The sequence below is a fragment of the Hemibagrus wyckioides genome, linkage group LG01 (assembly GCF_019097595.1).
Source record: "Hemibagrus wyckioides isolate EC202008001 linkage group LG01, SWU_Hwy_1.0, whole genome shotgun sequence".
In the NCBI taxonomy this organism is placed as follows: Eukaryota; Metazoa; Chordata; class Actinopteri; order Siluriformes; family Bagridae; genus Hemibagrus; species Hemibagrus wyckioides.
Window position 1 is genome coordinate 5,488,271 of NC_080710.1, and position 24,056 is coordinate 5,512,326.

Here is a 24,056-nt window from a genome sequence, read left to right on the forward strand (position 1 = left end):
GCCTTGAGGTGATACTCCCCCAAGGGGAAGTAGACCTCACAGAACAAAGCATTGAATTGGAGAAAGAGTCCCCCCCAAAACTGTAGGCTAGTTCACAGTTCCTGATCACAGTCTGATTTGAACATCATTTGGTGGTGAGAGCTGGGATATGTAAATTATTATTTAAAGAGAAATGTATGTTACAGTAGATTTTAGAGTGACCTCAAAATATGTTTTCCTACAATCCGCCCTTTGAGAGTTCTAAATAACTCTCACATTTTGTAAACTTAGCATTTTATCACCTGGTTGTTAGTTTACACTCTCGTAAAAGGTCTCGCATTTAAGGGGTGTAGTTCTTGACCTGAGCTATTGCCATGCCTTTGTGCCATGTGCCTTAGTAGTCTGTTATGGATATTAATTAGGGCTGTCAAAATTAACTTATTAATAATGCGTTAATGCAAATTCATTTTAACGGCACTAATTTTATTAACGTGCGATTAACGCAGTGCGCATTTTCTGTTTGACCCTTGGCCTTGCCCGTAGTTTGGGAAATGGGAGATGCAGCAGCAAATCGAAATTGAGAAAGAAAATTGCCTTCTTTATATATAAAAAGATGTCTGATGGTTCTGTCGACAAGACAAGACCTGTGTTTTTTCTATGTTCTTTTCTTCATGTGTTTAATAGTCATGAACGAGTTATTTGAAAAACATGTCTATGTTCTTTATGCTCTATATTTAAGGTGGTTTCAGTAATAAATGTAAATTTAAAAAATGAAATCACTGACTTGTATGTAATTACTACAAGGTTTTGCATTAGGAATGGCATCCCACATAAAACCTGTGCCAAAATCAAAATATGCAGATTGGATGATCTGCTGTGGCAACCACAGACAGGGAAAAGCCAATAGACAACAACAAATCTGGAGCTGAAGGGGAACTAAAACTATAGTATGTAAATTTAATCAGTCCATATGTGGTAGAATAATTGAACAGTAACATGTCTGTTGCAAAATAGTTTAGTTGTGAGGTTGATGATTAATGGCTTCAAAAATACATGACTATACTATTGTTCTGTCAAGAGAAAAAAAAAAAGCCCAACCTCAGACAAACCCTAGCTCAGCCCCTTATGTGCCAAAACTTTCTTCACAATCATACTTGGACCGATAAACCATGGCAACGATTTCCCCCAACATGACATGTAGGTACATTTTCTTCCATTTTGCATTGTTGCCAGATTTAGCGACTGCTAGTGACTGCCATTAATGGTAATAAGTATTATAATATTTAGTGAAGTGTGTCTAAATTCTCTTTATTACTGCACACTATATGAGTACATGTTCCTATATTAATACATGTACACTATACTGTACATGTTTCTTGACAAGATAAACAATAGACAATAAATATTCAGAATGGAAAAAGGAATGTTTTAATGCTTAACTAATGACTTCATAATAAATCAGGTAATAATAAAGCATGTGTATTTTACAGACTGTGAGTCATATGTGAACAGTCATAAATAATGGTAATAGATAATAGATTAAGGTAGAAGATTAAAATGATAAAATTATGTGTTAACTCATTTTATGTCATGCAAACCATCGTACTGAACCTACAACTACCTCTGGGAGATGGTCCGAGTTTAGTTGAACTGGAAGTGTGCCACAATTTCCGTGAATATGTACTCATGTCTGCACTTCTTCAGAATGTACAGTAACCTACATGTGTAATTTACTTGACTGCATTATTAAATTACACAACCATGAGGAACATTGTGGGACATAGAGATGAGATACCTTACTGCACGTAATAGCACCAAAACAATTTTTTTTTTCATAAAATCGTGAGTGACATAGTGTTTTCCATGTGTATGTGATTATGGATAATGAATGTGAATGCCCCAGGGTTTGATGGACTGTGTGCGAAAATGCCCAGTGTGAAAAACACCTAAGTAATTTGGCACCATTTAAAATTCAACATAGACCAACATAATTAATCCACTGACTTTTGCATATCTTAATGATAGTAGATTAAACTCCTAACTCAGAGTTGTATATAGACATGATTTTTAGTACACTTTTATAAACGTTTTAATGATATAGGTAATAATGATTTTCAACTGGGTTTATGGGTTTAGTTCTGAACAGCTGAAAAGCAAAATTATAAAAATATATAAATATACTTTGTTATCCTATCCATACCGCAAAAATCATGATATTACACTTTCTTGTCTGATGATTACGGTGTGTATTTGGTTTTCGATATGAAAACAAGTAATTTTATATTTTTTTCTTTGGACTGTAATTAGTTACCACAATACAAATAACTCCCAGTAGATGGTGCTTTAGCACATAAAATGCTACAACTGCCTGACTCATGTTTTGTTGTTTTCCCATAAACAGCTGAGAAATACAGTATGTTCATTAATACTTTATACAGTAATCCCCCTCTTGCGGTCTCGGTATATTGCTGATTGTTATTTGGAACATAACTAATTTATTTTGCAGATTTTCCCGGTATAGTGAATTGTTTTTATGTTGAAATAAGGTAATTTATTAATAAAAAAATAATTCTAATTACAAAACATAAACATTAATTAAAATGAAGTAAAATGTTAATAATATATTAAATTCTGTACAGCGTATTTACTCAAGAGACAAGAGACAAACAACGTAGCGTTGTTTAGGAAAGCGCGGTGCAGGGATGCTGAAAACCAAAATACAGTATGGCTGGAGGAACAAGTCTGTTGAAGGGCTCATCAAAATTAATACCTGTACTTTAGAACAGTAAAATGTTGTGTATTCTTATAGGTTTTGTAAATACTTTAATTATTGTACCAAAAAAATAAGCATAGGTTATGCTACTATACAGTAATGTACAGTATTGTACAGTGCAATACTATGAATTTACCCAAAATCCATCTCGCAGTATGCTTGCAAATGTTTTCTGGGTGTGATTAAAGAGTGTGTGAGGGTAATTTTCGGCAAAAACAATAAAATAAAAGCATTTGGGGGTGGCGTCTGTGTATCATCGATTTTCCTTTATCGCGGTGTGGTTTTGGAACGTAATCCCCACAATAAACGGGGGACTAATGTATAAACAATGTTAAAATATTTAGTAATGCATGATAACAAAAGCAGTGTTTTTCTTAAACAGCTGAAGACTACTCCTCCGACAATGCTCTAAATTCTAGTGAGGAGTACCAGCTCTGCAACAACAGCAATGCAATGGCCTTTGGCAGAGTCTTCCTCCCTACACTCTACAGCATTGTCTTCATTGTGGGGTTCATAGGCAACAGCCTAGTGTTGTGTGTCCTGGTCAAGTACCACAAACGATCCAACATGTCAGATGTGTGCCTCTTCAATCTGGCCCTTTCAGATCTCTTCTTCCTTCTCTCATTGCCTTTCTGGGCTCATTATGCCGCCATCACTCAATGGACTACTGGGAGATTCATGTGCCATGCAGTGACGGCGCTCTACTTGCTGGGATTCTATGGAAGTATCTTCTTCATGATCCTCATGACCATAGACCGCTATGCAGTCATTGTCCACACCTATAACTCCCTCTTATCCAAGCACCGGTCTGTCAGAGCTAGCATAGCTTTGGTTTTGTTTATGTGGACACTTAGCCTTGGAGCTTCTCTGCCAAACATCATGTTCTCACAAGTGAAGAATGAATCAAATAGATGGACATGCAGTGTGGAATATCCAGAAGGAAAGGTATGGACATCATTCATTTACATCGAGCTGAACATCCTCGGCTTAATTATTCCTCTCTCAGTGATGTTGTTCTGCTACTCACGTATCATCACCATTTTAATGACCATGAAGTCTAAGAAGAAACACAACGCTATCAGGCTCTTGCTGGTCTTGGTCAGTGTTTTCTTCATCTTCTGGACGCCTTACAACATCGTCATCTTCCTGAGGTTCCTGCATCAACTGGGTTATATGAACACCTGTCAGTGGTATAAGGACCTGAACATGGCTATGCAGTGGGTGGAAAGCATAGCATTCACTCACTGCTGCCTCAACCCCATCATCTATGCCTTTGTGGGGCAGAGATTTAGGAATTTATTTCTAAAGATCCTGAGAGAGTGGTTTCCTCTTTGCTTTAGCCAGTGCCCAACAGGTATCATTCAGTTACCAGAAACGAGAAACTTCTCAAGCTCCTCAATGATTTCCAGCACAAAAACTGTTCGGCCAAAAGGGGGCAAAAGGGCAACATTTGAAATGTAGGACAAAAAGATAAAATGCCAAAAACAGTAATCATTATAACATGTAATGTTTTTATAATTCCATACTTTCAATTTGCCTTAAAAAAAAACATTATTGCATTTGTTTAGTGCAGTTTATGTACATTTATGCATGGAATATATACACACATTATATAAGTATTATTAAATATCATTAAGACTCGACATGTTTTCTTGTTATATTTTCGTCACACTATTTGCATACTGTCATTTTGTAGATGGAGCCCCTAAGCGTTCTTGTCTTTTAAGGAATAATCCTGTACCATTAAATGGTAGTGCAAATCTATGCATCTACATCTATGGCTGGTTTTAATAAAAGTTCTTAATTCTTTATAACCATTTATTTGGTCCCTACAACCTTGTTATCTAATACTTATACCACAATTTACAGCAGTGGTGGGCCATCAGGGCCAGCAAGGCCTTCTCTGCTGGCCTAAACAGCAGGGATCTGAATCACTGACTTGCATTTAAATATATTTAATATATTTTTCCATAAATGTGTATTAAATTATTCCCAATAGTCTATTCTCTACATTTCATAGCTTTTCTCTTGGTTGCACTGCTTCCAGTAGTGTATATTTTTGATGAGTGGCTGACATCATGTGTTGCCAGGGTGAAAGAAATCTGCCATAAGGCCTTCAGAAACAATAGTGCCGGTGCCCATATCTTAAAAGAAGTGGCAATGAAATTGTAACCAATCAGATTTCGAGTTGGCATCACTGCGACCATCTAGCAGGCATACGATTATGTCAGCAATGTCCCGTCCTTTGATTTGATAATTGGAGTAGTCAGAGGCAGCAAATCACACATATACATTATTTCTATATTTGCTGCGTCTCATTTCGGATGTTGCATCCTTTGGAGATTGCAGTTTGCTGCATACGGCATCAAGAATGTCTTTTCTGAGAAAAGTAACCATAATAAAATCGACTATTCCTTGTGAGGTGTGAAATACTGAAGACTAATTTCTTTTTTATTTTGCTATTTAACGGTTGATTAGTATCTATTGCCGTGGCATCATAATGATGGTATAGAGGTGGATTAATTCAGGAAGGACACCACTGACGGCGTAGGCCTGCCACTGGTTTACAGTATGTTTAAATGTGTATGTAAATCCCCTGCCTGTAATTCATAGCTAGTTCTATGATCTTGGGGCCTATTTCTTTCATGTCATTGTATAACAACAGGGGTTGGACAAAATAATGTGAACACCGATTAAATATGTAATATCTCTTTATTAAGAAGGTGTTGGACCACCATTTTCATTTAATGCAGCTTCCAACATTCTTGGAATACCTTTATACAACTTCAGAATATCTTCTAGTGGAATTTTGTATCAGTCATCCAGCAAAATATCTTCTAGTTGCTTCAAAGAGGTTGGAGCAAGGATCCTGCTTCTCACTCTTCTCTCCAAAATTTCACACATTGGTTCAATGATATTGAAGTCTGGTGATTGAGATGGCCAGAGCTGTACTGGCGCTCCTCAAACCGACTCAAGACTGAACTCTTTTGACTGTATGTATCGGTGCATTATTCTCTTGAAAAATGGCATCATTGTTTGGAAACATTTGACCCATAGGATGCACCTGATCACTTTTGCTATATATTATAATATAATATATCATAATAGTATATTTTCAAATATTTGCTGGCAGTACCATGAGCATGTAGGCTAAAGATGGGGCCAGAATGCCAAGATATGGCCTCCCAAATCTTCACAGATCAACCCCCATGTTTGACAGTTGGAACCAGACAGTTCAACCTGTAGACTTTCTTGGACATTCCCCACACATAAACTCAACATGCTGTTGAGCTGCAGTGAGCTGATCATGTCCAATATTACACCCACAGTCTTTCTCAGAGTTACCATCTGGAGAAGCTAGAGGAAGACATCAGAGGGTAAATTCATGTGACAACTTCAGAACTGTACCAAAAGATGGTGCTGTTACTCCATACTAACTATTTCATTGGGAATTTAGTGAGGAAGATTCACCTTTGTATAAACCCATTAGGCACTAAGGTCAACCTGTTTCCCTTGTGCACTTATCTTTATTAACTGATTTAATCAATAAAACATGCTTATTACAAGAAAGCAGTGGTGTCTATAAGTAATATTACTTTTGAAAGCTTCTGAGACTATTATATGTCAGTTATTAAAAAGTTAAATGCATTTTGATAATCATCAAGCAGTTAAATAAAAATTAAGGTGCTTTTAATTTGGGAACTCTGGAAAACCTTATACATTTTAAATGTTACCATTTTGATTTAGCTTTGGTTTAAATCATCATCTGTCTGCTGCACCTTATGCAAATCTGTCCCACAGATTAAGAATTGCTTTGGATATTAAATAAAACTGACCCGTACAGCTCAGTGGATATTTTCCAGTGGATGCCACACAGAGATAGGCTCAATGATAACAGAACATAAAAAAAACCCAGTAATAACTGGGCAAGACCACAAGATAATGTATACTCAATAAAGTGAAGTCAATCATTAAAGTTAAAATATGGAGGCCATAAAATAATATTTAGAAACCTTAAAAGTAGTGGTCATGAGATCCTGAGGCTCCAGTTCTTTAACATTATTTATTTTTGTCAGCAGCAGGTGGAAAAAATCTATTAGCTTTTAGAATTCGCTTAAGGTGCTGTGAGCTAATGTTACATCCATGTCAAAATAGCAGTTGACTCCAGCATTTATTAATGCATTTTTTCAAAATTAAAGTGTAATATTAATCACCATTTTTAAAGTTTCTGTAGACACAACAGTCTACTTCATTAAATTTTTCAGTTTCACTCATTTTACAATGATTGAATGAGACACTATATTACCTATAATACCCATTGTAACAACAGTTTAATAACAAGAAAAATTGTACAGTTGTTATTTCTGGCATGTGTAAGTTTCTAAACTGACACTGGGTTCTTTACCTCTCTAACTGCAGAGTGCTAGTTTATGATTCTTTGATCTGTATTTAATTAATATTGAGTCTCAAAAACCTTTGAGATTATAAATGATTTTGACATAAACTGACAAAACTGTAAAAAAAACATCACTTTTTCACCAGTGTCTCACAGACACCAAGTTCAACTGCAGCTACAGGGAAAGCATCCCCCCCCCATGTAATATGTACACTTTTTCCTCATAAACAATCAAGCATTATTTTGCTTATGACAAGATAAGAAACACAAAGCTGTCAAGCTCATGCTGGTCTTGGGCTGGTCTTGGTCAGTTTTTTTGTGCCTCTTCTGGAAGCCTTACAACACTGTCATCTTCCCGAGGTTCCGGCCTCATTTGGGTTTCATGTACACCTGTCAGTAGCACAAAGACCTGAACATGGCTATGCAGTGGGTGGAAACCATAGCGTTCAGTCACTGCTGCCTCAACATCATAATCTATTCCTTTGTGGGGCAGAGATTCAGGAATTTATTTCTAAAGATCCTGAAAGAGTGTTTTCCTTGTTGCTTTGGCTGTTACTGTACACAACAATCCAAACTCAGTTGACAGGGGGGGGCTCTTTGTACTCACAGTCCACAGATTGTTCAGCCATGACTGGGCAAAAGTACAGTATGTGGTTTAGGCAGGCAAAACTGAAACTGTAGTTATAAAAAATTTAACAATTTCATACTTTGGTTAAATTACTCTCTTTATAGAAAAATGAGCTTTTGTCATTTTTTGGTTGTGTTCATATTTTTGCATATAATATACTACATTATTAAGATAATATGTATTCTTAAATCTAATTAAAACCTTGTTTTAATATATGTGTCAGACTACTCACACACTGACTGGTATATGGAGGCTTTATTCTGTTTTCAAAGAAAATAAAGGAAATGATAAGCATTAAGCTGTCTGGTTCTTTCCAGTACTGCAAGGGAGTATATCAAACTTGTAGCACTGGACTACATCATATACCTTGCCTTTAGGGAAAGATTACAGTCGGGATTCATCTTTGCTGCAAATGCAGAATTTTAATCAACAACAAGAATTTTAATCAGCTCCTGTTTGGTTGGAAACAAAACCTGCAGAGAAAGTGCCTATTAGAATTCTCTACTCCTTCCAAGTCTCATAAATGAAGCTAGCAACACTTAACAAAACAGTCAGGCAGCAAAACAATGAACATCACAGAAAATATTTTTAACTTGCATTCTGCTTTCCTTTATATTTTTGATTGTCTTGTTTTCTTTATGCATTTTTTTCTGTTTTTATATTCTTTTTCTTGTTTGTATTTTTTCCTTCCATCATCCTTCCTCTTAAATTCTTTATTTTCTCTTATCTTTCTTTCTTCCCATTTCCTATGCTTTTTTTATTTACCTTTATTTCATTTCTTGGTACTTCTTGTTTGTCAATTTTTTTAAAGAATGTTCTTGGAATTGCAATGTTCTTTATTTTCTGCTAAAAAATAGCGCAATTCATCCATAAAAGGACAAAAAGTTTAAGACGTTGCTATTTTGTTAGTAGGACACCTCAAAAATATCACAGCACAATTGCTGAGTGCCTTGTTATATATCAATACATAGAACCTTCTTTCACACTCACACTTGGACTGATAAATCATGACAATGATTTCCCACAATGGGACAACATGCAAGTGCTTCTTTAAGCTATTTTAAGCTGAAAAGCTGACTGTGTCCATACTTATCTGCTTTCCAGAAGCTTAGAGTACTGCAGATTACTAAAAAGTTCACATATAAATTGCTAATATATAATAATTAACATAACGGCTAAGACTTTTTTATACTTCTTTAGCACTTGGGAAATGGGATAAGATTAATTGAACATCTTGAAATTCTTTTTGTTTATGAATAATATGATTTGCAGCATTCAATATAAAAGCATTTATTAATTATTAATCAAGAAAACATCTAAACCGTGCTTAAAAATATGCATGTTTGGTAGCAACTTGCCAACAAAACAAATTGTTTAGGAAATAACAGTTAAAGTATACAGTTTATACCTTTCAGTTTTTTTGTTCCTTCTTCTTCAAACATATACACATATTGAGATCAGCTGGATTACAAAGGAGAATTTTGCCTCAGTTTCAGGAACCAAATTAACATACAGTACTCTAATGTCAGCTACCTGAATGAGGGTCCATTCTGTACTCTCTAATTCATTTGGTACTCTGTCCATTCTACAAGGAGATAAATAATTCTACATTATACAATATAGGAGTTGCATTTACCATCAAGCATCCTATGTCTGTGACTGTAAATTCTCTTCATTTTGCCTTCTGTAAATTGTGCATTTTTAAATTAAAATATTATTCTTTAGAATCAGTTAGATTAAGTTACACAGTAACCTCATAAACTGGAGTCAGATCATTAATTAAGTGGATTGTAATCTGATAGATTCCCAGAGATAAATAGAGTCCTAAAGTTTAAACACCTTCAGCTGTAGCTATACTTGTCCTTCAGATGAAAGAAAGTAGAGTTAGAAGGAAAAATATATTAAAATTAAAGAACAATTTTAATGTGTTCTACTTTTTAAAACAAAAAATTCCAAAATCTCTTTATTTATTGACTGTTAGATTCTCACATCCATTATTAGAGATTATTAGTTTTGTCTCTTGGTTGACATTAGACAGAGATTATGTGTTGTGTGTTTCTAGCATTGTATCTGATTGCAATAAGCCTTTAATTAATTATAGAACTTTTCCAAACTGATTTCTATCTAGATTTTTCTTTTAATTTCTAGAGTATTAATCTTAGCTCTTGTACAGTTAACCAAAAACATTTAACTTGTAGTGTTATTTGTTTAATAAAAATAGTTTTGTTCACTTTTTTGACCCTTTGGTGTTGTTCATGGCAAAATGACTGGCAACAGTATTGGGGTTTTAAAAGCACTACAGAAATAACTGAAAAATAAGTAACCAAAAAAGTCCTTTACCATAACATTTCTTTGCAACTGGAGGATTGCATTAAACAATAAAAGTTATATTCATTTTTGTGATAAAGTTATAACTTATGTAACAAAATATACTATGATGATGAAAAGTTTTAATGGAACAAAGCTTTAATTAATATTTATTATTTTGAACTGATTTATCAAATATAAACAACTTCTCTACCTGAGGGCTGTTAAAATCAACAGATTAAAGGCTTTTTTAGAAATAAAATTAAAATGTAAAATTACATAGTCATTTTGCTCACATAAACAAATTGTCCCACAGAACAGACTGGCATCAGATTTTCTCTAGTCCAGGCAAGCAGGGATCGGACATTGCTAATTAAGTATATAATTCGCTCTGAATCCTATAACAGATTGTGCGATAAGATGTTCTGGAAGTCAGACAGTGTTTTGTTTAAATCACTGAGGAGTGTAGCCCAGGTTTGGGTAGAACATAGTTTTGCATAATTTTTGTCCATATTTTTAGCCAATGTTAAAGTTATGTATATATTTGGTGATCATTTGTCAATTTGTCTGGTCCACCATTAAAGGTAATCTCTGTTTAATTCTGCAGTTTATTACAATATGCGTATACTATGTGGTTTACATAAACACCACTCTACATGCAAAATGGACCATTCATGTGATGTTTTTTCATTAGAAATTTGCATTATTTTGTAGACTTCAGGGCCAATTGGGCCATAGTGCTGTTCTGAGATGAAGATCTACTGTGACCATGACAAGGTCAAAGTGTTTATTGAAAAGAATTTAAATTTCCTGCATTTCATCCAGTTGTTGATTAACTACTGACTAACCAGACTTACCAGTTAACCCGAATGTTATGGATAAAAAATAAAATCACTGACTTATATGTAATTACTAGAAGGTTGTTTACAATCATAGAATGTGGTGAGAATTTGTCTCACCACCATCGAGATGGATGGCACAACATTTTTGTCCCTGACACTTAAACAAAGTTTAGCCTTTTATATAATCACCTAAACTGAAAAAAAGAAATCAATGAGATTAAAAAAAAACAAAAAACAATACATATAATTCATATAGGAACCAACACTCTTGCCGCCACAGCTCTGGTTTGAATTTCAGGCAGGGAACCAACCAAGCCACCGAGGGGTTAACTCTCAGGGCCAGGGTCCTAAGACAGGATAAAATCAGAGGGTTGCATTAGGAAGGGTATCTGGTGTAAAACGGTATCCGTGCCAAAATCAGTGTATGCAGATGGCGACCACGAACAGGGAGCAGCGAAAGGACAGCAACATTTACATGATCATTGTAGATGTATGACAATTAACCATGTTAAAACTATTCAATTCAGTGTTGTAGATCCGATGCAGGTATTTAAAATATATAGTAAATTCAATCAGCTTTTATTTTCAAGTCAGTTAGTATCTGGTTATGTCCTTCACTTCTATGGGCATGTTGTGACAAGGGAGATTTTACTTTGATTTCCCTGTAAACACTGATGTTTATGAAGTCCATCCTGGTAGTCTCACATCTCTGCATCAGACAGGAAGACAATATCTGATCAAGTAAAAAGCCTGCACTTTTCTTTAGCTTGTTCATTTGCTCCTGTTTTTTTTTTTTCCAATAAAGACAAAATGTAGACAGCCAGAGACAGAAGTTCTCCATCATTGTCTAAAGTTCCTGCTGAGAGATGGAACTATAAAACATGCTCGCCACATCTAGTTATGTGAACTAAATTCTTCACTTTAACTCCAATCATCATCAAAAGTGCTGATTGCACTAAAAATTAAACTGTCACGTAATCCACTGTCCTGACTAGTAGTTTACTCAGATTTTTTTAAAGCAGCAGGCAAACTGTTCATTTACAAGTTTAATCATCTTGCAATGTTTTACAGTGTGTGTGTTTATGCATCATTTCAAAATTGAAAGATCTGATATTATTAAGAATCTCTGTGCAGTACAAAAAGTAACCACTGAATCTACTTAAGAAAAGCTTGTAAATTTGACTAATATCGGCAAATTTGTTGACTTTACTTGATTAGGCTGTGTTATGTGAACTTTCAAGATGTAGTTAAATTAAACATTTTCAATAAACTTAACAGCATCTAGTGTATTGGACTGAAGGCCTAACTAGAGATTCACTGTTGCAAATATCTGGTGTAAAGCATTGGCACAAAACAATGAATACAGCTTTATAATGAATACATCTAGAAAGGGTTGTTAATATCCTAATTCCCTATATTTTTACAGATGAGGTTCTTAATCGTTTTATAAATAAATAAATAAATGAATAAATAAATAAATAAATAAATAAATAAATAAATAAATAAATAAATAAATAAATGGATAACAGTAAGATTTAGGCTTATTGCCAGGCATATGAGCTACCGCTTCACAGTCCATCATATTTATATTCACAGCTTTTAGTATATTTAATATGCTTTGGTAATTAAGTTCCAGCATAGGACAAAACAAATAATGTGTTATACTACTCCTCTTCTAATTCCTTCAACACATTTTCATTTTGCTTGATGAAGTTTCTGCACATGCACAATGTAAAGTACACAGGTGTGGAGAGACAGTATTACTGTGTAACCATCATTTAAGGTCAGTGGTTTACTAGCTAGGTTACGAAAATTACACCAGGTTATGTATGTAAACCAGTTCTCTGAGAAGGGAATGAGATGCTGTGTCAGGACTGGCGCTATGGGAACGCTTCATTGAGGAAGTTGTGTCTGAAGCTCTGTGTGCACACACGCCAATTTAAAGGCTCAGAAAGGACACATGATGAAGGGAATATGCACCAATAAATCCACATAAGGACAAGGTCACATTTGTATAAAGTAAGTGTGAGTGGACATCCAGGGTGTGGCCAGCAATGCAGTGTCTCGTTCCATTCTCAGGGAACTAGGTTACATATGTAACCTGGTGTAGTTCCCTTTCAAGAGAACTCAACGTTGCATCAGGACTGACGCTATGGGAACATCAATACCCAGGCTGCCACATGCCAGTCGATGTGTTTCCCAGAGGCCATGAGAGAGCATGAGCAAACCAGGAATAGAACATCAATTAGCCCTGAAGGACCTGGGACCCTGGAGTGGGGTCCGGGTCCAGGTTACAGAACCTGAAGAGGGGAACACCCCTAGCCAAGGCACTGAACAAGGCGATACCCCTAGTAGAGTGAGCTCTAACACTTAGAGGTGAAGCAATACCGCACCTCGTAGGCCTGGGTAATGGCCTCAACTACCTAGTGTGCCAAGTACTGCTTGGAGACCAGATTGCCCTTGATCTGACTCCAAAAGGAGACAAACAGGGAGGGGGACAACTCAAGCAATGGACATAAGTTCTCAGGGTCCTTACCAGGCAAAGCATGTGCAGCCTCTTCTGTTCTGCCAATTCATGTGGCAGAGAACATAAGGTCTGCAAGATGACCGGACAACCGGCCATCCTGGGCACCTTGAGGACACATACATGCCAGGGGCAAATTCTAATGCCTGGCACCACACAGAAAATGAGAGACCAGAGGGTGCCTACCCAAGAAGGTCCCAAGGACAAGTTTGTGGTTTGCAGCAATGGTGGCCATGTACACTTTTAAAGTAGAGGGGAACAGGCCCTAAAAAGGTCAGTGAACTGGGTCCTGACTGTGCTGACCACACCAGAGGCGAAAAGCCCCTACTTCAGAGCATACAGCTTTCTAGTGGATGGAGCCCTAGCATTCAACAGAGTCTCCACTACCTCTGATGAGAGGCCTGCCCCTAGGAACTGTTCCTCTCAGGGGCCAGACCCAGATCTTTCACATCTCATGGTGGGGGTGTAAGGCTGCCCCCTGCACCTGAGAGAGGAGATCTTTCCTGACAGAAATCTCCCAAGGAGTGCCATCTAGGAGGGAGACAAGGTCCACAAACCAAACTCAAGCAGGTGTGGGAGATAATTTTGTAAATGAGGATATATGTATGAGGTGTGTGTTTGATGTAGTGTGAAATAATCAGGGGACAGCAGGACTGAGTTCTCAGGTAAGGTTTATTCGTTAGGTCGTTTGAGCTTAAGAACAATATAAGGTTTAACACGGCATGTTGGCCTGTCACGGGCCTTGCACACAGGCTGCAAGGGCTTTGAAGAACAAATAGTTGTATCAATGATGTCAGTCTGGCAGGCTTTCTCTGCGGTACCAGGCTTTCCAAACTTGGACCAATCAATGGCAGAGACGTACCCTAGATTATTATGGTCAATCTTCGCTCCACTGGTACCTTGAGCGGCAGTGATCTCATCATGAAGTAAGCGCAGCGCGTGCTGGATGGCAATGGTGGTACCAGGCGAAATATCTAGAGTACATACGTAGAAGACAGCAGATAAATCAGAAAAGCCGTGAAGCGTAGAGTGTAATGTAGAAAAATAAAAGAAAGGGTGTTGGCCCCTGAAGGACTGAGAACTTACCCATGTTGTCTCCTGAAGAAGAATGAGGTATTGGCGAGAGTGAGGCCGAAGACAATCCCACTGGTGGGGGTGGAAACGCCCAATTTTTAATATAATGATTTAGGGAAGTTTAATTATAATGGTATTCGAAAAGTTGTAAATTCAAAGATAATGGTGTAAAAAAAAGAATCTAAAAGGTCCAAAAAGAAAGTTGGGCGGGATTGTCTAGGCAAAGAACCAGTGACGTGTTGCATTGGGAAGATAAGGGAAATGTATATAAAGGCTGTAGTTGGAGTTCCCCAGGGAGAGGTTGTTGGGACGTTCATGTGTGAGCATCTCAATTCTTGTGTCAGCGCTGATTACAAAATAAAATCCTTATCTACATTCATCTAGTCTGCTTGATTGGCTTATTTAGTTTTGAGGCCTAACTAACTATGAGTCTCACTTAGACTGAGCTGTCGGGTCGGTGTGGAGCTGGAGTCAGATTTTAGTAGTGAGTACAGTAGAATTTTTATTCCACACAGGCCAGTGAGGAGCCACTAGAAAAAGGTGGACTTGATCATGGCGCACTCTGGCTAGGACTTCTTGGAGCAGAGCTACCGGGGTAAGGCATACAGGCATGGCCTCACCACGTCTGTACCAGAGCATCCAGGCCCAGAGGGAATACCACAGAGGAAAGTGGGTCAACTACTTAGAGGCGAACAGATCCACTTCCGCAAATCTTCCAGATGCTCTCCACCACCTGTGGATGGAGACGCCACTCCCCGGGCCTAAGAAAATACTGTAGTGCTGTCTGTGTGCAGCAACACATGGTAGCCCCTGAGGTGTGGGAGAAAGTGTTTCAATGCTAGAAACACATCTCCCTCATCTCCAGGTGATTTAGGTGCCATGAGAGATGAGGGCCCTCTCAGAGACCCTAGATGGGGCAGCCTTCCAAGACCACTACCCAGCCCGAAAGCAAGGTGTCTGTAGAAAGAGTCTTGCAATGATGACTTGCAACCATCAAAAGAGTCTTGCAATGATGATGATGACCCAAGGTCAGAAACCAGGGTGTTTTCCACAGAACGGTCCGAAGGCTGTGGCGTGTAACCCTTACGGCAATGAGGGGATGCCTGCGGGGATGAAAGCCCGCACCCCTGAGCCACAGCTGGAATGGCCTTATGTGAAGCAGACCCAAAGGGTTAATGTTTGCTGCTGCTGCCATGAGGCCTACCACAGGCTTTGGTCTAGCCAAATAGCTTTCACAGTGGACAGTATGGAAGCCACCCGAGCAGCAGACAGATATGCCTGCATCGTGGTGGAATCCCAAACTACCCTCAGTGGTTCACTGAGAAGGAGAAAGTACACACTTCTCTGGGTTGAACAAGAGGCCTAGACACCTGATATGGGCAAGCACAGCATCTCCATGACTGGCCGCCATGGCCTTTGACTGGCCCAGAATGAGCCAGTCGTCCAGGTAATTCAGTACACCCTGGAGACCACTTTGTAAATGTGCATGATGACAGGGCTAGACCAAAAGGAAGAACACAATACTGAAATGCTTCACCCTGAAAGCCTAAGGAACTTCCTGTGTTCTGGCAGAATACCTACATGAAAATAGGCATCTTTGAGATCTATCATCACAAACCAGTCCTCAGACCTGATTTGCGATGCAATAAGTTTGAGTTTGAGCATCTTGAACTTGAACATCTTCAGTGCACAGTTCAGAGCCCGCAGGTCCAAAATTGGATGCAGCTCCCAATCTTCCTTGGGAACAACAAAATACTCAAGTCTCAATCTTGTAGGGTAACATGCTACTGAGCCTACTGCTACCGTACTGACCCCCAAGATGCCAGAGGCGGCAGGGCAGAAGGTAGGAGAAACCGCTATAGGGAGAACGCTCCTAGGAACCCTAGACCTCGGGCATCAGGATTCCTTCTTGGCCCTCTTGGAAGAGACGACAGACCTAAGGTCCGGTTTCGCCTGACAGGCCTGGGCCTGAGCATGCTGGCTGGCCTCCCTAGACTTTAACGTGGGGTATGGGTCACCACACTAGCCCTTCTTTCTGCTCTGAGTGAGCTGGGGGGGCAGATGCAGCTGGAAGATGGCCCAGGCTGTTCACTGAGGGATAAATTCCCTAAACGTCGCCGACTGGTGCTACACCTCTTGGTCACTGCATCGCCGAACAGGCCCTGAGGCGAAACTTGGGCATCTAGGGGAAAGGACTTATCTCTGTCCTTAATCCCTGTTAAGTTAAGCCACAGGTACCTCTCTGTGGCAACTAATGCAGCCATCACTGCATGAAAAGGCAGATTTTCGTCCCCGTGAATGCCTGATGACTTCTCTAATCACTGGCAGTTATCGACAATTCACAGCCTGGGAAGTTCCCGTTCGCAAGTGACAGAAACAGTCGGAATCATACCATGGTGTGTATGGGGAGGGAGGTGTGTGGAGGTACAAGGTGCCAAATGTGAATTAGCATATGAAACCATCTTGAATGTTCTACAGTATCTACTGGATGAAAGCACAATTTTCAAAACAGAAAGATCATCTGTGATTGGCTGAGACATGATATATATCATGTTGATAAAATGTAGAGTTTTATTAAATAGACATAGAAAATATAAACACACAAAAAAGTAGCCAGAGATTATCTTCATGGCATCACTTTTGGCATCAAATGTCTTTTTGCTGCCTCGGGGTCATAGGTATGCGGTGGCGTTCTCTTAGACGGCAGCCCAGTTCGCAGATGCCAGTGATGCAGTGCGGCATACTTTGAACTGGCTTCTAGTCTTACCTGCAGCTTAGCACACAGATTGCAGAGCTCCTGGCTACGGAAAGATGGAGGTCTCACAATCCACCCCGAGACTCCATCAACGGAACCGTCTTCTTCATGTGATATCATGTCAGCGGTGATTCCCCTCCAGAAGTCCACTTCGTTCGCAGCCAGTACACTTTGCCTCACCTCCAAGAGCTGAAAACACAATTGTTACATATAATAAGCATAAACATGTACATCATTACAGTTTATAGTAATGCAACAGAAATAAGTAAAACGAATTTAATTCTAATCTGTCTTACCCTCTTCCTCCTCTGGTGACTCCGGGCTGAGATTTTATTAGCTGCAGCCACACTTGCTAGCTCTGGCTGGCTGTACTGGAAAGTTCTACGCACAGTCTTGTAGTATGTCTTGCAGGCAACTAGAAAAAAGTGAATGGGTTTGTTAAAAACTACAAACAACCAAACATAACTACACAGATAAATAGCAAAAACATAATTAAGAACAACATGGTGACAACAAAATGTAATAACAACTAAATAACAACACCACAGTGAAAAATACTTACCAACAAAGTCATTTTTATTCAGGCCTTCATCGCGCAATTCTGGGCTTATGGACAGTGCTCACACTAAAAATGACCGTCTCATTATATGGCAAGCTTAATCTGTGGAGGCAAAAAGTACAGAGTTAAAACAACGTGTTAATTTGCTTCTGAAACAACAGAGTGCATGTTAGCCAATATCTTTCATCCGTACCCTTGCTCCAGGTCATAATGCCTACAGTTTGCCTCAGAGTTGTGTAGCCGATGGACTGCCTCCTACAAAATACCAGTAAAAATGCTTTGTTACAAAAATTACACTGGTTCTGCCAAATGAAAGCATGGGTTATGTCGTTAGAAGAATTTAGACTTACCGTGATTTTAGGATTGTGCAGCCACCTCTTTCTCTTCAGTTCCTCTGTCGAGCAGCCGTTTGACTCACATTGAGTAAGTCGATCTTCCACAGACTGTAGTCTCTCGTTGATCGCCTTAAGATCCCGGGACACATCGGCAGCGAACTCACTCAACTGATGAGATAAGCTAGAGATAGCTGTAAGTAGCATCTTGTTTTGCCTTGCGGGACTCTCTGGGGTGTTTGGATCTCCCAGCCCACGTCCCGGCTGAGGAGTCTCGGGGGTGCTGAAACTGAAGCCACGTCTAGCCATTGTAAGCAGTGAAAAAAATGAAAACAGCGAAGAACAAATGAAAGGAAAGAGTAACATCTCTGTTTATATGTTTTGGTTCTGCGCTTTGAATCATGACCACGTCTGTAATTGGAGGACCGCATTGGAGGCATAACGCGTCACTGTGACCTAGCACCTGATTGGCCGAGGCTCACCACACGCGAAGTGACGTAACCAGGAAGCGGTCAGAGAGCCTTACAACACGGGAGGGTTCTGAATGAAACATGTCTTGTGTCTTTGGTAAATGGAACTCTCCAAACCAAGGAGAAAAAGACAGCGGCGTTATTGTGAACGAACTGTCACACACACAGTACTTTGACCATAAAAAACAGTACTGAAAAAATGGAGTTTGGGAAAAGAAGTCTAACAATAGACAGTGTATAAGAGACAGTGCATCAGACCTGTCATCCAGTTATGATACTACCGGAGAGATGCATACACAATCATTTGGTGTCCTTGAACAGATTGGATTAGAAGAAGTTCAGGAGTGTGACAGTTCACACAATGGTAAGCAGCACAGTTTATACACCAGTTTATTGTTAATGTATGTTAGTCTAGTTTGGTGCTGTTTTGCACGGTTGTGATTATTGTTATGATTTGTTTTAAACATTCTAGAAATATTTACCCTAAATGTTACCCTAATGTATGTATTGTTTTATGTTGTATAGCTGCTGGTGCTGCTGCTGATGATGATGAAAGCATCCATCTGTTCCTTGATTCAAGTGATTCAGAAGAAGAAGCAAATACCTTTCAGGTAAGCACACAACTTTTCAACAACCTTATGACAAACTGAGAAAAAGATTACTGGAAAAGTCTGAAACTGTAAAATACCAGTTGTTTGCCACATATATTATGTAGGAAAATTGTTATGAATTAAACCATTTTACTTGGTATAGAGTATTTTAATGTGCATATCAATAAGGAGAGTGACAATTGACAAGTTTTAAAACAGATGAAAGGGATGATTTAAGAGTTTTTCAGTAGAGATGGTGTTTTCACTATTTAAATTTGTACATATAATGGCCCTTTCAACTAGGCACATTCATGTGCTGAGTGTTGTTGTTTGGGAGCTGAGTGCTGCTGGTCCAGGATGAATTGTTAATGTGTTTTTTATATTTGCATAGGTTGAGTATGTGGCTGAAGCAGATGAAGATACATCTGAACATACACAATGGAGAGGGACATGGAAGTGATCAGTCTTCAGAAAAAACAGAAGACTTACTGATAAAGATTTTCACCATGATGATTTTGTCCTGGCAAGCAACTTTCAAGATTTCTGACAATGCCATCACAACACTTCTTCTGTGCATAAGGCAGTTCATGGTGATAATTGGAAATGTTCTCTGTGTTCATATACTCACTGCATTTGCAAGCAATATTCCAAAGACTTTATCCTCTCTGAGGAAATGGACAGGTATTATTCGTGATAATTTTGTACAATATGTGGTTTGTCCAAAATGTATGGTAATATACACACTATCTGACACCTATAAGGTCAAACGGGATGGTACAAAGGTGTGCAAGTCTTGTAGTCACATCCCATTCTACAAACACCCACAGAAAAGATCTGCACAAAAGAAGAAATGTGGTTCTGCCTTGCTAAGAAATGTAAAGTCTTCCAGCAGGAAAGAGTTTTTATATCCAATACTGCCTTACTGTTACAAGAGTGTTAGACAGTGTCTGGAAGCTCTTGTTAAAACACCTGCATTTCTGGAAAAATGTGAAGAATGGCAACTGAGGAAAATGCCTGAGGGTGTGTTAGGAGATGTATATGATGGACAAGTACGGAAAGATTACCAGTATGTGAATGGAGAACCATTCTTAGCTGACCCAAATAATCTAGCAATGATGCTCAATGTGGACTGGTTTCAACCTTTTAAAAATGCACCATATTCAGTTGAAGCCATCTACTTGGTCATTTTGAAATTGCCTCTTGAAGAACATTTTAAGGAAGAAAATATGGTTCTTGTTGGACTAATACCTGGCCCAAAAGAGCCATCACTAACAATGAATTCATTCTTAGACCCACTGGTTGATGAGCTCCAAGAACTCTGGAGTGGCGTAATTTTGGAAGACAGTTCTTTTATAGGATATCAGGTTTACAGAGTAGCTCTGCTGTGTCTGGCATCAGACATCCCAGCAACTCAAAAATGTGGAGGCTTTGTTGGCCATGGGGCATACAAAGGTAAATTAAACATACAAACACATGCTTTGTAGTGTAAAACTGTTTAAATATAAACATTTGAATGCCCAAGTATCAATATGTGTGTGACATTTAACTTACTCTAGCAGGATGCCACAAGTGTTTGAAGACATTCACCAAAAAATTCAGTGCAAAAATGGATTATTCTGGATTTGATTGTTCTTCATGGGAATCACGCACATCAAACACTACAGTATGCTGGGTTGTCAAAATGGGCCAAGACAAAAAAAGAATTGAACGTGAACATGGAGCTAGATGGTCAAAACTTTTCTGTTTGAGTTACTATGATGCCATCCGATTTGTCGTCATAGATCCGATGCACAACCTACTCCTTGGTACAGCAAGACATGGACAGGATTTGGAATCTTAACAGCAGATAAGCTTGATGAACTTCAAACTAGGGTGGAAAACATCAAAGTACCTCATGATGTTGGAAGAATTCCCTTATGAATTACATCATGCTTTTCACGATTTACAGCAGATCAGTGGAAACACTGGACAACCATTTACTCCCTGCTTTGCCTGAAGGGGCTTATGGACAGCAGACACTTTGCCATATGGTTTGACTTTGTGCAGGCTTGTATCATCCTCTGCTCCAGAGTCATTTCAATCAGTAGGCTGGAAGTAGCAGATGGATACCTGCAGACATTTCTCTCAAAATTTGTTGAACTTTTTGGCCCATTGCACTGCACCCCCAATATGCATTTACATCTTCATTTGAAACAATGCATGTTAGACTACAGACCAGTTTTTTTTTTGTTTGAGCATTTTAATGGAATACTTGGGAAGTTTAATAACAACAATAGGACAATTGAGGTCCAGATAATGAGACAGTTTCAGCAGAGTCAGTAGCTTCGTATGCCATGGACATGTAAATATGGTGCTGAATTTGCCAGTATCTTAGAAGGTCAAATGTTTGGGACTTTGTCACATGATGGCACAGCTGTTGACTGTTTGTGTGTCGACAGAACGACTTCTGTTAGAAAACTGTACAGTGGAGCCTCTGTCTCCATTCCAGCAAACAATCTTGGATGAGGATGACTGAAATGCGATGTTGACCATGTATCATCAAATGTACCCTGAAAATTGTGTAACTGAGATTGACTGGTTTGCCAAGACATGCAAAAGGGTAACATATCTTCATGTAACATATTCCATAGATGGATCTAGAGCAGAAAGATCAGCATGTGTATATGCTAAGTGATGTGTAAACACTAACAGTTTTGAGGAACCCGCCATTGACCCTGTAGCAGAACCATGGCTGGCTATTATCAAGAGGTTCATTGTTGTAAATGTTGTGTCAAAAGGTAATGATGTTAAACATGTCATTGCACAAGTCTCCTGGCTTCATCCCCATCCAGACCGTCATTTTTATGGAAAGCCCATAGAAATTTTGAGTTTGCGGGGAACAGACATCTCATACCCAGCATCATTTCTCCCTGTTGAGCGCATTGCTGGAAGATGTGTGTTAAATACATCCACTATGAATTTAAGCAAAACAACAAAAAAAGTTACTGTAGTCATGCGACTATGTACAGTGGTTGAGGTCTAGGAGTGTTGTGAGGATCAGACTATTGTCTTGTACTATTTTTTTTTTAACTTTATGTAATCGTTTGCTTTATACTTTGTTAATTTTTTTTTGACTTTCATTAAATGTGTTAGATAAATAAACTGAATTGATAAAGCATTGAACAAATGTGGATTTTCTTTATTTTGGTATGGTTGTTTTTAAAAAAACACATATATTTGTTATATGTTATGTGTAATATTATTATTATTATTATTAATTAGTAAGGACAAAAATGGATTAACATGGAAAAGATACATTTTATCGCCTGTAGTTAGGACATGGTGTAAGAAAATTCAAGCAACAATTTAAAATTTTATAGTCTATAATTAAAATAAGACTGATCTTTTTATACCAGATTTTCTTTACATTTGGGTAGTAAGTCCACTCTCTATCAGTGAGTCCCCCCTCCCCACACTACCCTGGTTTGCATTTGTATAGCTCACTTCACTTCATTTACATATGAAAGCTAAACCCAGGCCAGGTCTCGATCCTTCACGCTTGTTTGTGCAAAGACATTGTGATGCTCATCCTCGTGTAGCGTTGTATTGACCTCTTGCAAAGGGGTCCAGATGGAGGTGAGGCTTGCTATCAATTAGTACTGCCTGATGTTTTGATGGATGAGGTTTTTACACAGCTACATCAACAGCATGGCCATCAAGGGGTTGAACTCACCAGTGAGCCCACATGGGATCAAAGAGCCAAGGTTCAAGTCTTGGTTGATGAGTGGTTTTATAAGTTTGGGGTCCCAGGCTGTATTCATTTAGACCAGGGTCGTAAGTTTGAATCAGCTCTTCTTTGGCAGCTTTGTGAGCTCTATCAGATAAGAAAGTCCCATACCACTCCATACCATACCATACCATAACATGTTAATGAGCAGTGTGAGTTATTTAATTGCACTTTGCATAACTTGTTGTGGACTTTGCCTAATTCTAGGAAGAGGGACTGGGCATCTTGCTTGCCACAGGTATTATTTTGTTATAACACCACCCCTCATCAGGTGACAGGAGAGTCTCCACACTATTTGATGTCTGGCCAAGAACGTTGGTTGACAGTAGACTTCTTGTTTGGTAGGGTGTTGGGGAATGTGCATAGTTGGGTCCTGGAACATTGTAAGTAGTTGCAGGTTGCCTTTGACGGAGCACATGAATGCTTTCAAGCTGCAGCAGATTGTCGAAAAAGGCAGCATGACCAGAGGGTTCAGGATGTCCATTTGGCAAAAGGTCAGTTGGTCTACTTGAGGGACCATGTAGTGCAATTTCAATCGGCATATTGACTGTGATCCCTGAGGACTGAAACAACACCTTATTCACTGCATCTTGATGCGACATCCACTGCAATCATTTTGTAAGGTACCATTGTAGTGGATGTCCTGGAAAACCTTCCCCATGACATGTGCCTGCTTTTCGGGCTCATTAATGCTTTGAATTTAAAGTATCCTCCAGTACTGAAGAACACCTTTGATTTTATTCAAAGGGTGCTTTTCTCACTTGGACACAAGTCTCTCAAACCTAAAATCTTCTTCTTCTTCTTTCGGCTTTTCCCTTCAGGGGTCACCACAGTGAATCATCTCTCTCCACCTATCCCTATCTTCTGCATCCTCAACACTTGCACCCACTAGCTTCTTATCCTCATTTATTACATCCATATACCTCCTCTTTGGCCTTCCTCTTTGCCTCCTTCCTGGCAGCTCCATGTCCAACATTCTCCTACCAGTTTACACACTCTCCCTCCTCTGAACATGTCCAAACCATCTTAATCTGGCCTCCCTAACTTTGACCCCCAAACCT

The 24,056-nt window shown here is 38.8% G+C and overlaps 1 protein-coding gene across 2 annotated transcripts; it reads left to right on the forward strand.

Moving 5' to 3' along the window:
- The first annotated feature begins 1,089 nt into the window (after window positions 1-1,089).
- On the forward strand, window positions 1,090-22,258 carry LOC131359300 (C-C chemokine receptor type 5-like). Of its 2 annotated transcripts, XM_058399102.1 has the most exons (3): window positions 1,121-1,176; window positions 19,165-19,250; window positions 19,621-22,258. In XM_058399102.1, exons 2-3 carry the CDS (start codon window positions 19,183-19,185, stop codon window positions 20,711-20,713), a joined length of 1,161 nt encoding a protein of 386 aa, XP_058255085.1. In that variant the 5' UTR covers window positions 1,121-1,176; window positions 19,165-19,182; the 3' UTR covers window positions 20,714-22,258. The 2 variants fall into 2 exon arrangements, with proteins under 2 accessions (XP_058255176.1, XP_058255085.1); XM_058399193.1 differs by lacking the exons at window positions 19,165-19,250; window positions 19,621-22,258 and adding an exon at window positions 3,135-7,013 and having other exon boundaries at window positions 1,090-1,176.
- The last annotated feature ends 1,798 nt before the right edge of the window (window positions 22,259-24,056 follow it).

Coding starts and splice junctions, on each gene's coding strand:
- LOC131359300 (XM_058399102.1), top strand. CDS start 19,183: ATGATGATGAAAGCATCCATCTGTTCCTTGATTCAAGTGATTCAGAAG. Junction 19,251..19,620: donor AAGAAGCAAATACCTTTCAG/GTAAGCACACAA, acceptor ATATTTGCATAG/GTTGAGTATGTGGCTGAAGC.